The sequence below is a fragment of the Giraffa tippelskirchi genome, chromosome 2 (genome assembly GCF_054371585.1).
Source record: "Giraffa tippelskirchi isolate mGirTip1 chromosome 2, T2T-mGirTip1v1.2.pri, whole genome shotgun sequence".
Classification (NCBI taxonomy): Eukaryota; Metazoa; Chordata; class Mammalia; order Artiodactyla; family Giraffidae; genus Giraffa; species Giraffa tippelskirchi.
The window spans coordinates 167,308,156-167,321,785 of NC_137276.1; the positions used below are offsets into that span (position 1 = coordinate 167,308,156).

A 13,630-nucleotide genomic window follows, 5' to 3' on the forward strand; every position below is an offset into this window, starting at 1 on the left:
GTACTGTCAACACAGTTCTGGTCTAGATCAAGGGAAGCAAACAGAGCGTACAGGCTGTAACTGCCACTCCCATGTCAGACACTGCTAATCTGTCACAGCAATTTTTACTACTGAACCCTGATCCATATCAGAGTCGCTCTCTCCCCTTTTTTCTCTACTATTATAGAAGCAGAATTTATTTATTAATATCATGTTAAATTTAACTTTTAAAATATTCACGACTCAAATTTTAAAAGAATGAAAAATGAAAGGAAATATATACTTGAAGTGTATTATCCCCACCGCTGTTCTCAGATACTCAATTCTCTGTCCCTCAAGCAACTCATGTTACTATTAATTTCATATGTATCCTTCCAGTGAGAGTTATGCATATGAAAACAAATATACATGTATCTTTTTTAAAAGACCACCCAAGGCAGCCAAATGATGTGGGGTTGGCACCTATTAATCATCTATTATTAATGGTGTGGGATATACTACTTTAGAAACTGTGCTGATCTTGTGCTTCTGGAATAACCTGAAATTCCTTTCCACTTAACACACAGCCATTTGAAGCAATGTTTTTCAAGCTGCAAGTTGTGATCCCTCCCCAGTAGATCATAAAATTAATGAATTACACATAGCATTTTCTTAAAAACTGAAATAGAATATTACAGAAAATGCTGGAATGCAAATTTTTTCATAAAACTTTGGTTTATCCTATTTGTATGCTAAGTAACTGTCACAAAGTAAAATGTATCTCTTCTTATGGGTCACAGTCAAAAAAGTTTAGCCATAATGTACTGTATTTTTCTACAAAATTGTCAAGTAAATTGAAAAATCAAAGTATGATTTTCCCAAATACTTTTCCCTGTCCAAAAAAATCTTCACTGTCACTATCAAAATTCTTCAACATGTCGTTAGCATTCAAATATATCTCACAATAACTTGAATTGCAATAGAACACAACTGGTGATTGGCTTCTAAACACTTGGAACTTCCAAGTAGCTACTGAGGTGTTATTTCACTATCCTTCAATAATATGATGGAAGCTTTTACACTCCAGTTTTTGTGCTATAACAGGGTTTTACTGTACTTCCATATTAATAACAGAGTGAACCACAGACACCTACATGTGTTTATCCCAAATGGTTTCTCTTGCTTGCACTCAATTTACCTGGCAAATTATTTGTGAAATAAAAAAAATCCTGTTTTTAAGATGGTATGTTAACGTTTTCAAGTCTTTATTACAAAGTCTTTATTTTACTATAAATGCTTGATATTCTCCAAAAATACTATTATTCTATAGTCTTATGACTTTTCATAGTGAATTTACCCTTACAATACTGTCTTTTTTTGAAATGCAAAGCTGGTTTTCCAAAATTACATACAACTCTGTCAATTTACCTTTGTTATCAAAGGTTCTACTTTTTCATATCACTGGGACAAACTGAAAGACTCCTACCATCGCACTGAGGACGACTCGCAATGAAATAGCCTAAAGTCACTAGAGGCAAGCAAGTTTGTGCAGGCTTTAGCCTGTCCATCAAGTTCATTTGGCTCACTTGTTACAGACAATCTGGCTGTTGTTCTTCTGCCTTGATGAGGAGGAAGAAGAGAAGTAGTAGTAACAGTAATAGTAGCAGGTATGGTTTACTGATCACTTGGTATGAACCAGGCCCTTTGCTAAGTATTTTACATATTTTATCTAATTTCATCCTTACTTTATGTAAATAAAGCACATGTTATCTATCTTCATGTAATTAACCCAGTTTATACTTACATATTTGTATGTTTGTTGTCATGTCTCTCTCACTAATATTTATGCTCCATGAGAGGAGAAATGATTCCTTACAGTTCACCACTGTATTCTTAATATCTAGAATGTTATGTTCAGTACACAATAAGTGCTCAATAAATTTGTAAATAATAAGTGCATAGATGGCATCATTCATTTATTCATTTATACCTAATTGGTTTAGATACTATGCACAGATAATTGCACAGCTCAGTGGCATCTACACCAAGAAGCTCAATAAACACCTGACTTAGCAGCAGCAATGACAGAAGGGAGTAGAACTTCATATACTCTTCCAGGTCATTGTTCCCAGAAGGCTGGAGTTCAAGTCACTAAGTCTTCAATCAACATCTCCCTATTTAAAAGACAGGACTGTTCTCAGAGATCATGTAGAATTACTCGCCTTAGCACTGAGTACCTCCAGATGGTTATAAAGGTCTAACAAGTTTGTTGGCTTTCCTCTTATCACAGTCATTACTAATCCTCACAACAACAACAAAAAGTCCTCTTTTCTCCACCTTGAGCACAGTTCTTAAATTGCACTGTTTTTTTCCTACTTCACTCTAATTTCCTTTTCCTTTTTTATTTCCTTCCACTTCTGGGCTTTGGGATCCATGGGATTTGATCTCTATAGCTACTGCCTTTCTTCTGACCCAAGAATTTATCTAACCTCATTACCTCTTTGGTTCCTCTACATGGCATATATACTAGAAACTTCTTTAGGGAATTCCAAGGTCAAGAGTGTCTGGGACAGGTAAGCCTGGCTGAAGTTCAAACTACAGAGAAGGAGGCTTTACCACTTTCAGTCACTTTGTTTAAAAGCTAATTTTAACATGTATCCAAGCAGGCCACACCTCAAGTGACTCCTAAAGTCCAACAAAATGAATAAGTGGTTTTAGAGATTAAACTTTTCCTAGTACCTAATTTTATTTATGAAATGTCAAAAACATTTTTTTAGACATCACCAATTAAACATCAACATTATTAGGACGTGCTGGCTTGTTGTACCAAACTAAAGTGTTAAGTGAAGACTATGATCTTTCTCACAGCAAATAATAAAGCACCCGGTGCATGTCCAGCATTCTGCTCTACAGGCTTTAATGTCAAAGACCAAATTCCTGTCCACCAGGCACCTGAAGTAAGGTACTGGGAATATATTTAAAATGATATACAAAACAAGAGTAAAGAAACAAAACTGAACTTTTTAGCATGCTAAATGAAAAAGTATAAAAATGTTTATAAATTGAAATAGTAATAATATTTGTATTACACATAGTTTTCAGCCACAGGACTAGAGAATGTCGGTTTTCATTCCAACCCTAAAGGCAATGTCAAAGAATGTTCAAACTACTGCACAATTGCACTCATCTCACACGCTAGAAAGTAATGATCAAAATTCTCCAAGCCAGGCTTCAACAGCACGTGAACAGTGAACTTCCAGATGTTCAACATGGATTTAGAAAAGGCAAAGGAACAAGAGATCAAATTGCCAACATCCGTTGGATCATAGAAAAAGCAACAGAATTCCAGAAAAAATCTACTTCTGCTTTATTGACTACACTAAAGCCTTTGACTGTGTAGATCACAACAAACTGTGGGAAATTCTTCAAGGGATAGGAATACCAGACCACCTGACCTGCCTCTTGAGAAATCTGTATGCAGGTCAGGACGCAACAGTTAGAACTGGACATGGAAAAATGGACTGGGTCCAAATTGGGAAAGCAGTACATCAAGGCTGTATATTGTCATCATGCTTATTTAACGTACATGCAGAGTACATCATGCGAAATACCAGGCTGGAAGAAGCACAAGCTGGAATCAAGATTGCTGGGAGAAATATCAATAACCTCAATACGCAGATGACACCACCCTTATGGCAGAAAGCAAAGAAGAACTAAAGAGCCTCTTGATGAAAGTGAAAGAGGAGAATGAAAAAGTTGGCTTAAAACTCAACATTTAAAAAACTAAGATCATGGCATCCAGTCCAATTACTTCATGGCCAATAGATGGGGAAACAGTGAAAACAGTGACAGACTTTATTTTCTTGGGCTCCAAAATTACTGCAGATGGTGACTGGAGCCATGAAATTAAAAGACACTGGCTCCTTGGAAGAAAAGCTATGACCAACCTAGACAGCATGTTAAAAAGCAGAGACATTACTTTGCCAACAAAGGTTTGTCTAGTCAAAGCTATGTTTTTTCGAGTAGTCACGTATGGATGTGAGAGTTGGACTATAAAGAAAGCTGAGCGCCAAAGAATTAATGCTTTTGAACTGTGGTGTTGGAGAAGAGTCTAGAGAGTCCCTTGAACTGCAAGGAGATCCAATCAGTCCATCCTAAAGGAAATAAGTCCTGAATATTCATTGGAAGGACTGATGCTGAGGCTGAAACTCCAATAATTTGGCTATCTGATATGAAGAACTAACTCATTTGAAAAGATCCTGACGCTGGGAAAGATTGAAGGTAGGAGGAGAAGGGGATGACAGAGGATGAGATGGTTGGATGGCATCACCAACTTGATGGACATGAGTTTGAGAAAGCTCTGGGAGTTGGTGATGGACAGGGAAGCATGGCGTGCTACAGTCCATGGGGTCGCAAAGAGTCATACACAACTGAGCAACCGAACTGAACTGAATTGATAGTTTTCATTCTGCAATTGTACCACTGCACATAGAAAATCTGCTTATCCTTTGTAGCCATGTTTACCAAGTAAACAGCTTTCCTGGGTGAAGAACAGTTCTCCAGTTGGACATGAAATCTCTAATCTACATTTAAAACTCCTAAGGAAAAAAATCTTCCACACTGCATTCCATTTCCTAAAATAATGATTTTAAAGTTTTAAACATAAAAGATGGTTTGATGTTATGAAATTGAGTACACCTTATGAATTTGTTATCACCAAATACATATGATAAGAAACAAAGTGAAAACAAGACTTTACCACCAGAAGGACAGTACAGTGACAGTACGATAACAAGAACCAGAAAGAGAACTAAGTAACAATGAGTGTCTGCCATGCTCCACATTCTACCAGGAATTTCATATTTTCTCACTTATTCCTCTCTTACATAGCCAACCTTTAACTATCCTCCAATGGTGAAGAGCTAAATCATAAATACATTATCCCATAAATAAAAGACTCATTTTCATTACTAACTTGAACCTCATTAAATAAGAAAATATGTATTAATATGTAATATGTCAGGTGATAGCAACTTATAACATAAGCTAAAGGAGAATCGGGCTTTCCTGGTGGCTCAGTGGTAAAGAATCCACCTGACAGTGCAGGATACACGGTTCAATCTCTGGGTCAGGAAGATCCCCTGGAGAAAGTAAGTGAAAGCATTAGACACTCAGTCGTGTCTGACTCTTTCTGATCCTATGGACTGTAAATTGCCAAGCTCCTCTATCCATGGAATTCTCCAGGCAAAAATACTGGAGTGGGTTGCCATTCCCTTCTTGGATCTTGCTGACCCAGGAGGTCATCTTGCAAGTCTATGGGGTCACAGAAGAGTTGGACACGACTTAACAACTAAACAAAAATAAAAGGAGAATCAGATGATTTTAAGTGACCGAAGATGATTACACCATCAGAATCTTGGATACAAACTTTGCCTTTGACAGCCTTCATTTTCTTTGCAGAGTTAATCTATCTCCTGATTTACCTGTTCCCACTAATCCTAATACCTTTACACCTTCACATTCCAGAGAATAAAGATCCTAGCTTCTTTTAGATAACCATTGACAGTCTCTTATTTGCCTGTTAGCTGTATTTCAGAGGTTTGCTACATCTATGGAAACGGCATTGTAAGAGTAACTAGATTTCTAGATCAGTTCATAAGAGCCTATTTAACATATATGGAGCTGAAAAGTTGTGGATCTTACCATAATAAACAGTAGAAAAGTAATATGATGCTAGTAATGAGACAAAACACAGGTTATCTTCTTCCCCCAAGTGGCCTGGTAACTACTGGTGGGTTGCATTCCCCTGCTACATCCCCTGCCCCCATCAAACACCTCGTCTCCAACGTTTTCTCATCAATTTCAGACTTCATATATACTCTATTCCTCATTGTTTTTCAACCAAAGAAGGGAGGGAAGATAGTTTCACGTAATACTCTTCCCTAGTTAATTTCTCTGTCCATAATATGGAAAGAATTAGGAAGGCACTTTGTCAAGAAAGAGGTTAAGGGTAAAGGGAGGTAACTCCCTCTTTTACCAGAGAGTAATGTGAATAAAGAAAAGAAAAAGAAAGAAAGTGAAGTCGCTCAGTCGTGTCCAACTCTTTGTGACCCCAGGGACTTTAGCCTACCAGGCTTCTCTGTCCATGGGATTTTCCAGGCAAGAGTACTGGAGTGGGTTGCCATTTCCTTCTCCAGGGGATCTTCCCGACCCAGGGATCGAACACAGGTCTCCCGCACTGCAGGCAGACGCTTTACCCTCTGAGCCACCCTAAAGACTGTACATCAGATATACCATTTATTAGCTCTGTGTCTTTGAACAAGTTTCTTTACACCCCTAAGTCTCAGTCCGCTCATCTGTACAATAGGAGTGGTAGTACTATAACAGCTATCTGCCCAGCATCCCTTTACCTCTTTCCTTTGGGGAACTACCTCCAGCCCCACTACCTATTCCATATGGCTTTGATAAAGCTGCCCATCAACTAGATGGGTATGTACCAGGTCAGGCCAACTAAGAGTACCTCCAAGCACAAAGTTAGTCCAGAAATGGGCCACGACACAACAAGGCCAATTGAGGTCCTTTTCTTGAAACATGGAGGGGGTGGGGTTGCCCAGCTGTAATGAAGTAAGTCTGAAGTTACCATACAGCGTTTTCCAATATATGCAGAATATCTATCTGCAAAAGAAAAGACTGGAGAAATGAGAGAACAATTCTTGGTAACATCTAAGTCCCTGGCTCCATCCAACTAGGAATCGGGCCTATCCTTCAAAATACCCTTTTTTGCTTAAGCAAGTGTGAGTTGTGTTTTTGCCCTTGACAATGGGGAAAAGTTCTATTTAAAAGCCATTCACAGAGCAGCTGAAAATTTAATGAAAAGCACAGTAAGTCCCCTACATACAAACCTTCAAGTTGCAAACTTTTAAAGATGCAAACATGTGTTTGCGTGTCTAATCATGTAAGTTAGTTCACATGTCTGGCACACAATGTCATGTGCATGCATCCTCTACAAGTGGCTGGGCTTTTGTGTATTTTACTGTATGGTACTATACAGAGTACAGTGGTATAGTATCTTTACTTCAAGCTGAGGATGTCCAGAAGCAAGCATAAAAGCAGTGGTATATAGCTGATTGTGTTAGCTGGGTACCTAGGCTAACTCGATCGGACTTACAAACATGCTCTCAGAATGGAACTCATTCATATGTAGGGGACCTACCATAACTAACGTGCCTGGCAACTGCAGGTACTTAATAACTGGGTCATTGATGAAGTTGTTACTCTTATAATCAGAAAATATAACCAAAGTATGAAAGGAATCCCAGAAATAAAAACAAAAAGGTAGATAAGTCTAAGACAGCATTTCTGGTTGGTAGCAGCAGTTTTGGGACAAATATGAAGAAAGTGACTCCACAGGTAAGTAGAGAACCTATGAAGTTCACAGCCAATATCAGACTTCAAATGAATTTGCTATGAAAGAACTAAGGAATTTCACTTCTTGCACTAAACTCACCTCAGAGTATGACTGATCTTCCTAAGGGTTTATCTTTTCATGAGATCAGTTGTCTCAACGTTTAAAGAGATTTCAAAATGTACAACTATACTTTTTAAACACCTAAAACCAATTTCAAAGTTTCAAAATTTCATAAAATACAACTTAATTTCCGTATGGTTAATAATTATTGTGTGAGTCACTGTTGTTCCCTAAGTAGTAATATAAGTTTATCTGTTAAACACTATAATTTAAGGAAAGTATTCTTCAACTAATGAAACAGATGAATTCCTTAAAATTTTATACAGAGAATTATACTATCACTATGTATTATTTTTGATTCCACCCCAATCGATTAGTCAAGTTGAAGAATTAAGAGAAAATGAAGACTTAACTCCATTGCACTCTGACTGCTGCCATACCGCACAACCACCCCTCATGTAGCAGCTACTATGATATGTGCATGGCACGGTGCCACCACAAGCCAGACTCCACAGAATGTGCACCATTAGCTGAACTGCATTATTCAGATACTACAATCTGTTGAAATTTATCTTTTATCCAATACATAGGGGGAGAAAATTAAAAGAATTTTCTCAATTTTAAATGTTACTCACCTATTTTTATTCTTAAAACTTTGAACTTCCTCTACCTATTCAACTAGAATCTAAGGTGTGGTACCATCTGATTTAGCACATAATTTGACAGTTTGGCTTCTCAGTGGTATTCTGCAAAGAGCACTTCAATTTCTGTACAAATCTGAAAACCACAATGCTTAGAGGTAAGGAATCAAAAATAATACAAGCCAGGGCAGGTCAATTATCTCAATGAGTTACAGCCTAGTTGTAGAGAGCAGATATAGAAATTCTAAAAAATATTAATAAGAAAAAAAATGGTGAAAAGGCCAGTCAACAAGTTCTACAGGCAATCTGTGAAGGGAGTGAGGTCACTAGAGAAATCAAACAGTAGTAATGAGGCAGGTGACTCAAAAGACACAGGCTACAGGCTGAGCTTTGAAAGAAAGAGAAGTATTTAGAAATATGGCTAAGAAAATACAGAGTGTTGACAGTTTCATGTTGTGCTGCAACTACTACTGCAGATCTTTGGGTTTTATCTGGCAAACTCATGGTGGTTAGAAAAAGAGGTGTCATGTGAGAATTTTAAATATGTCACGTAACACAAAAATTTCCAATTTTATGTATTTCAGGCTACATTTGTTGTCATATAGCATAAAAACCTCAATGAACTAGAAACCAACTAAAGACTTCTAGTCAGTAAAAGTTAATATCTGAAATCCAGGTTGTCAGGAACTAGAACTAAAAATTCTCTGTTATTCAAACCTTTCTTAAAACTTGGCTATAAAAATATACAAAGAGGTTTTTCTATATGTGGTTCTAGGGGCCATGTAATCTATTTATTCCTTTAGGCATTTCTAAATTATATTCTTAGATCAGGCTGATTAGACCTCTGCTGATTCACCTGACTCCTAAACTCACTAATAAATTGCTTTTTGCATCAAGCTATTTGCTTACATTAAGGAATATTATAAGAAAAATCATAAAAAGCTCATGGTATGGTTGCTGGAAGAATACTATCCAAAATTCTGTCTCTCTTTATGTACATCAGGTTTCAGTAACGTAAGAAGCAATGTTTTTATCCAATGGATACTGTGAATCCCATAAATGACCCATTATCCCCCTTTGTTTTGACCCCAAGAAAGTTCAGAACAATGTTTGCAGTCTTTTTCTAAAAAAATGAATGGACTATGTAGTTTGCATCTCTAGAAGGATATGTTACTTCAGTTTATTACTCTACCTTTATTTTTTCTTCAATATGATTCTCTTACCTGTACTCTTGAATTTTTTTTTAATTGCCTCACATCCTTTGTGGAATAACATGGGTGCAAAAAAATAATACAAAAATCCAGAATTCACAACAATTAAACAGCATTGAGTACTGGAAGGGTGCTAAAATTTCACCACATTCTACTCTACTTTTAAGCCAATAAGGTAGAGGAACAAAAAACATTTGCAAACAAGCTTTTGGTTTTTTTAGAGTCCAGGATATCTGCCAGAAGTAATACATATTCAAACCAATCTGTCTTGGCACTATACAACAACTGGAACTCAGGATGATAACCCCAGGACACTAAAAGAGCCTATGAAATGTTTTAAGGTTTCAGGCTTTTTCTTCAAAATATAGAAGTAGACTAAGATATCATTTTAGATGTATTTTAACTACCATGACCACCACCACATTTTCTAGCTAAAAATCTCAGAAAGACCAAGTAAAGACAATAGCTCATTATCCCAAGTAATCCAAGTAAATATGGGCCTTCTTTAAGGTTCTCTTCTGGGCCTCTCTGAAACTCAGTGGGCATGTCTACCCTCACAGTTTCAGTTTCTATGTAAGTAACTCGAGAATCTCTCCACTACTTCAACTGAACGCCTTGTCATAACCTCAATTAAAATGATCAAAATGGAGCTTCACTGTCTCCCTCTTCTTCCTCATCACATAAGCAACCCTTTTCAAAGATCTCATTCTGTCCTATTCCAATTCCAAGTCAATTTGATCCTTTTCTTCTCTTCATCTCTGATATTCTGTCTTATCAGGCTTAACCATTTCTTCTTCTGAAGTATCTTTCTGGTTGGCATTTTCTTTTTCATTTGCACTTTTATGTTACTAGTTCAGGCCCTAATTACAAGTTGACTTCTCTCCTCTGCTCAGACTTTCCACTTCACCCTATATTTCACTGTCTCAGCATTGTTTTTTATAAAGCCATTTTCCTCAAACCTGCAGTAACAGTTTCCTAAACTTATTACATCATCAAAGTGACATCTCTCAACCTGAATTTCCAGGGAGATCTAGGATATGGCCCCACACTAATTATCTCACATTTCCCATAACTATCCCTAAATCACCATTCACTACTCCAGGCCAGGTTAATGCACCTACCACACTTTGATCTTCATCCACAGCATTCGTAAGACTGTCGTCTTTCATGTCTTCTAGATCTCTGTTCAAATGTCACCCTCTCAGAGAGGCCCTTGACCACCAAAAAGTCCTATCCCACTGCTCATTATTTATTGGACACTATGTCAATAAATAATAATGATGAGCACTATCTCCTCTCACTAGGATATAAACCTTGTAAGTTCTTTGAGGGCAGCTATCAGGTATGACTTTTTATATTTCCCATTAAAGTTTTCCTGTACATGTAAGAGCACCAATAAATACCTAATTATCAGTTTACAAGACAGAATATCTGCAATCTGTAAAAATATAAAATTTTCTAAAGCCAGACATAAACACAGAGAAACTACAAAAAGGGTAATGACATAATAAATATTATTTAGTATAAGTTCAGAATCACATCATTTTTGACTTGAAAAGTTTTCCTAAACTAATCAAACACTAATTTCTATTTCAACAACTAAAATTTCATTAAAATGACAACCACTAAGCAAATGATTCTAAGAGAGCAAGCTGAAGTCTTACTTAATAGTATAACGTCCAGTTTTCAGTGTACATCTATCAGGAAGCTGAGCCAGTTTTCTTGAGAGCATTTTAAAATACTTTCTGCACTCCTGCATGCCTGTGCCTTGTTCATAGTCAGTAGAAGCAGAAAGTGGCAGTCCATCTCTGACACGAATGACTGAGGCAGATAAAATTATAGACATTTCCACCAGCAGAGAAGACCTGAAACAAAATTAACAATTTGGGTTAGGTAAGAAATTAAATCCAAGGCTGATAAACAGTGCAAAAATAAAGCAATGACATATCATACTTTCCTTCACAAATTAGCTGTTAAAAAAAACACTTGCTTCCTTCTGGCATTTCTGTAAGTATACATGGAAATAAATATTGGAATAAACACCATTCTGAAAACAATTTGGTGATGCTCAACAAGAGTTTAAAAAAACGTATGCCCTTTGACCACAATGAATAAATACATATCTATATATATCTCCTTATCTTAAAGAAAATAATCAGATTTAGAAAAAAATTTTAAACAGAAAGCCATTTTTCTCAAAGAAAGAGCTGAAAACAACCTAAACATTCAACAACGGGGGGATGGTTAAACAAATTATTGGTACACCCCATGATGGAATATAATGCAACAAAAAGTTATATTTGTTAAGAACAGTTTAATGATATGGTAAAATGTTTATATGTTAGGTATTAAAAAAGCAGGATCAAAACTGTATATGTTGTTTTCCATAAAGACACAAAGAAGGAAGAAGGGAGGGATAAATGGTGAAACAGATACTGGAAGGAAACATGACAAAATCAGAATGCTTATTTCCAAGAAACAGTATTATGGGTGACAGTTATTTTACAATTTCCTAAGTCTCCACAATATTCCACAATGGGCACATATTATTTTTATAATCAGATAACTGTTTTATTTAAAATAAGTCAATACTGTTCTCAATCTTTTTGCCAGAAAGCAAATCATAATGTATGGATATGAGAGTGATGTATGGATGTGAGAGTGGACTATAAAGAAAGCTGAGCACTGAAGAATTGATGCTTTTGAACTGTGGTGTTGGAGAAGACTCTTGAGAGTCCCTTGGACTGCAAGGAGATCCAACCAGTCCATTCTGAAGGAGATCAGTCCTGAATATTCATTGAAGGACTGATGCTGAAGCTGAAACTCCAATAATTTGGCCATTGGATGGGAAGAACTGACTCATTTGAAAAGACCCTGATGCTGGGAAAGACTGAAGGTGGGACAAAAAGGGGACGACAGAGGATGAACTGGTTGGATGGCATCACCAACTCAATGGACATGAGTTTGAGTAAACTCCGGGAGTTGGTGATGCACAGGGAGGCCTGGCGTGCTGCAGTCCATGGGGTCACAAAGAGTCGGATACGACTGAGCGACTAAAGTGACTAAATCATAATGACCTGTTTTATTATATTCTAATCATGCCTTACAAAAATAGATAAAAGGCCATAGGTTTATGGAGGTCTGAAAGAAATCAGGTAAACAGTCAAACTTTGATAAAATACACACACACACAGTGGTTCTCAAATTTTAGCTTGTATCAAAACCACTGGAATTTTTATTAGAAATGCAGATTTCTGGGTCCTCCCCTCAAAAAATTCTGATCCATTGACTATCGGGTGGAGCTTGAGAATTTTCCATTATAAGCAAATTCCCCAAGTAATTACTATGCTTATCTAAGGACCATACTTTGAAAAAAACTGAATTACAACATGTTAGCAGTCTAAAATTAAGTGATAACTCTTTCCTGCCAGGCCATAGAGCATAATGCCACTAAATATGTCTCCTTCACTAGCAGCAGTAAAATTGAAAAATTTGGTAACAATGTCATCATAGGCTTTTTTCAAGATAATATATCTCAGAGACTAAATTAATCCTTATCTGATCAGCTTAGTTAGTTCAATATTATCTCACTTCAAAAATGAAAAACTGAGTTAGTAATATATCAAACAATGACAAAGAAAATCAGTTGGTACCAAGTTTGGAAACCAGTGGCCCCTAATTTTTGTCACTGTGTCAAGTCAAAATCTGAGTGCCCATTCATGATGATAACTGATAACAAAACTTAACCCAAATAATAAAGCTAATGCATTAAATTTACTTCCCCCTTTATCTCTATTCATGAGGAATGAGAGGAAAAGCTAGGTATTAATATGTCATTACTCTTTAATATTTTTCTTCTCCATTTATTTGAAAGGAAAAAAAAAAACCCAGCAGGAATTAAATTAGTCTTTACCATAATGGAATCTTCAAACAAAAGTTCCAACATGACATACCCAAATCATTTTTTTTTCTTCCTATTCAACCAGCTCCTTTTTCCTTCTGAAGGCAGTAGCAAAAGAAAGCTGGAATCAAGGGATAATGTCTATACTATAAATCTCTTTTTAAAATTGTTACATTTATTAAACCACAATTGCAACATTTAGCCTAAGTGTAAGAAATTAGGAAAATGGCTTACTTTATACCCTTACAATTTATGTTTTAAACAGAAAATTTCATCTTTCCAGAAGTATACTGAAACACAATGACCACTCTAGGACTTAACATGAGGGCAGGATTGTGACTTACAGTTTCCAAACATCCATATTCTTAGTACTGTTTAAAAGAAACTGCATTCTTTATGCTTGATATTTCTAGGACCTCAACAGAAATATTAGGAATAAGCTTTACTGTAC

The 13,630-nt window shown here is 36.4% G+C and overlaps 1 protein-coding gene and 1 long non-coding RNA gene across 9 annotated transcripts in view; both read right to left on the reverse strand.

The window, feature by feature from the left end:
• The window catches only part of SEC22A (SEC22 homolog A, vesicle trafficking protein), a 90,217-nt gene that overhangs the window by 53,583 nt on the left and 23,004 nt on the right, over positions 1–13,630 (reverse strand). For 7 of the 8 annotated variants that reach the window (XM_081571750.1, XM_081571749.1, XM_081571744.1 and 4 more), the window contains one exon: positions 10,943–11,143. In XM_081571750.1, the coding sequence (XP_081427876.1) occupies positions 10,943–11,124 (182 nt within the window). In that variant the 5' untranslated portion in view covers positions 11,125–11,143. Of the gene's footprint in view, positions 1–10,942; positions 11,144–13,231; positions 13,301–13,630 lie in introns of all 8 variants that reach the window. The other variant, XM_081571751.1, reaches the window with a different exon arrangement.
• LOC145538890 (uncharacterized) lies at positions 2,377–6,355 on the reverse strand. Its single transcript, XR_014077312.1, has 2 exons — positions 6,198–6,355; positions 2,377–5,099 (listed from the first exon to the last, which is right to left on the reverse strand). It is a non-coding gene; the product is annotated as an uncharacterized LOC145538890 (long non-coding RNA).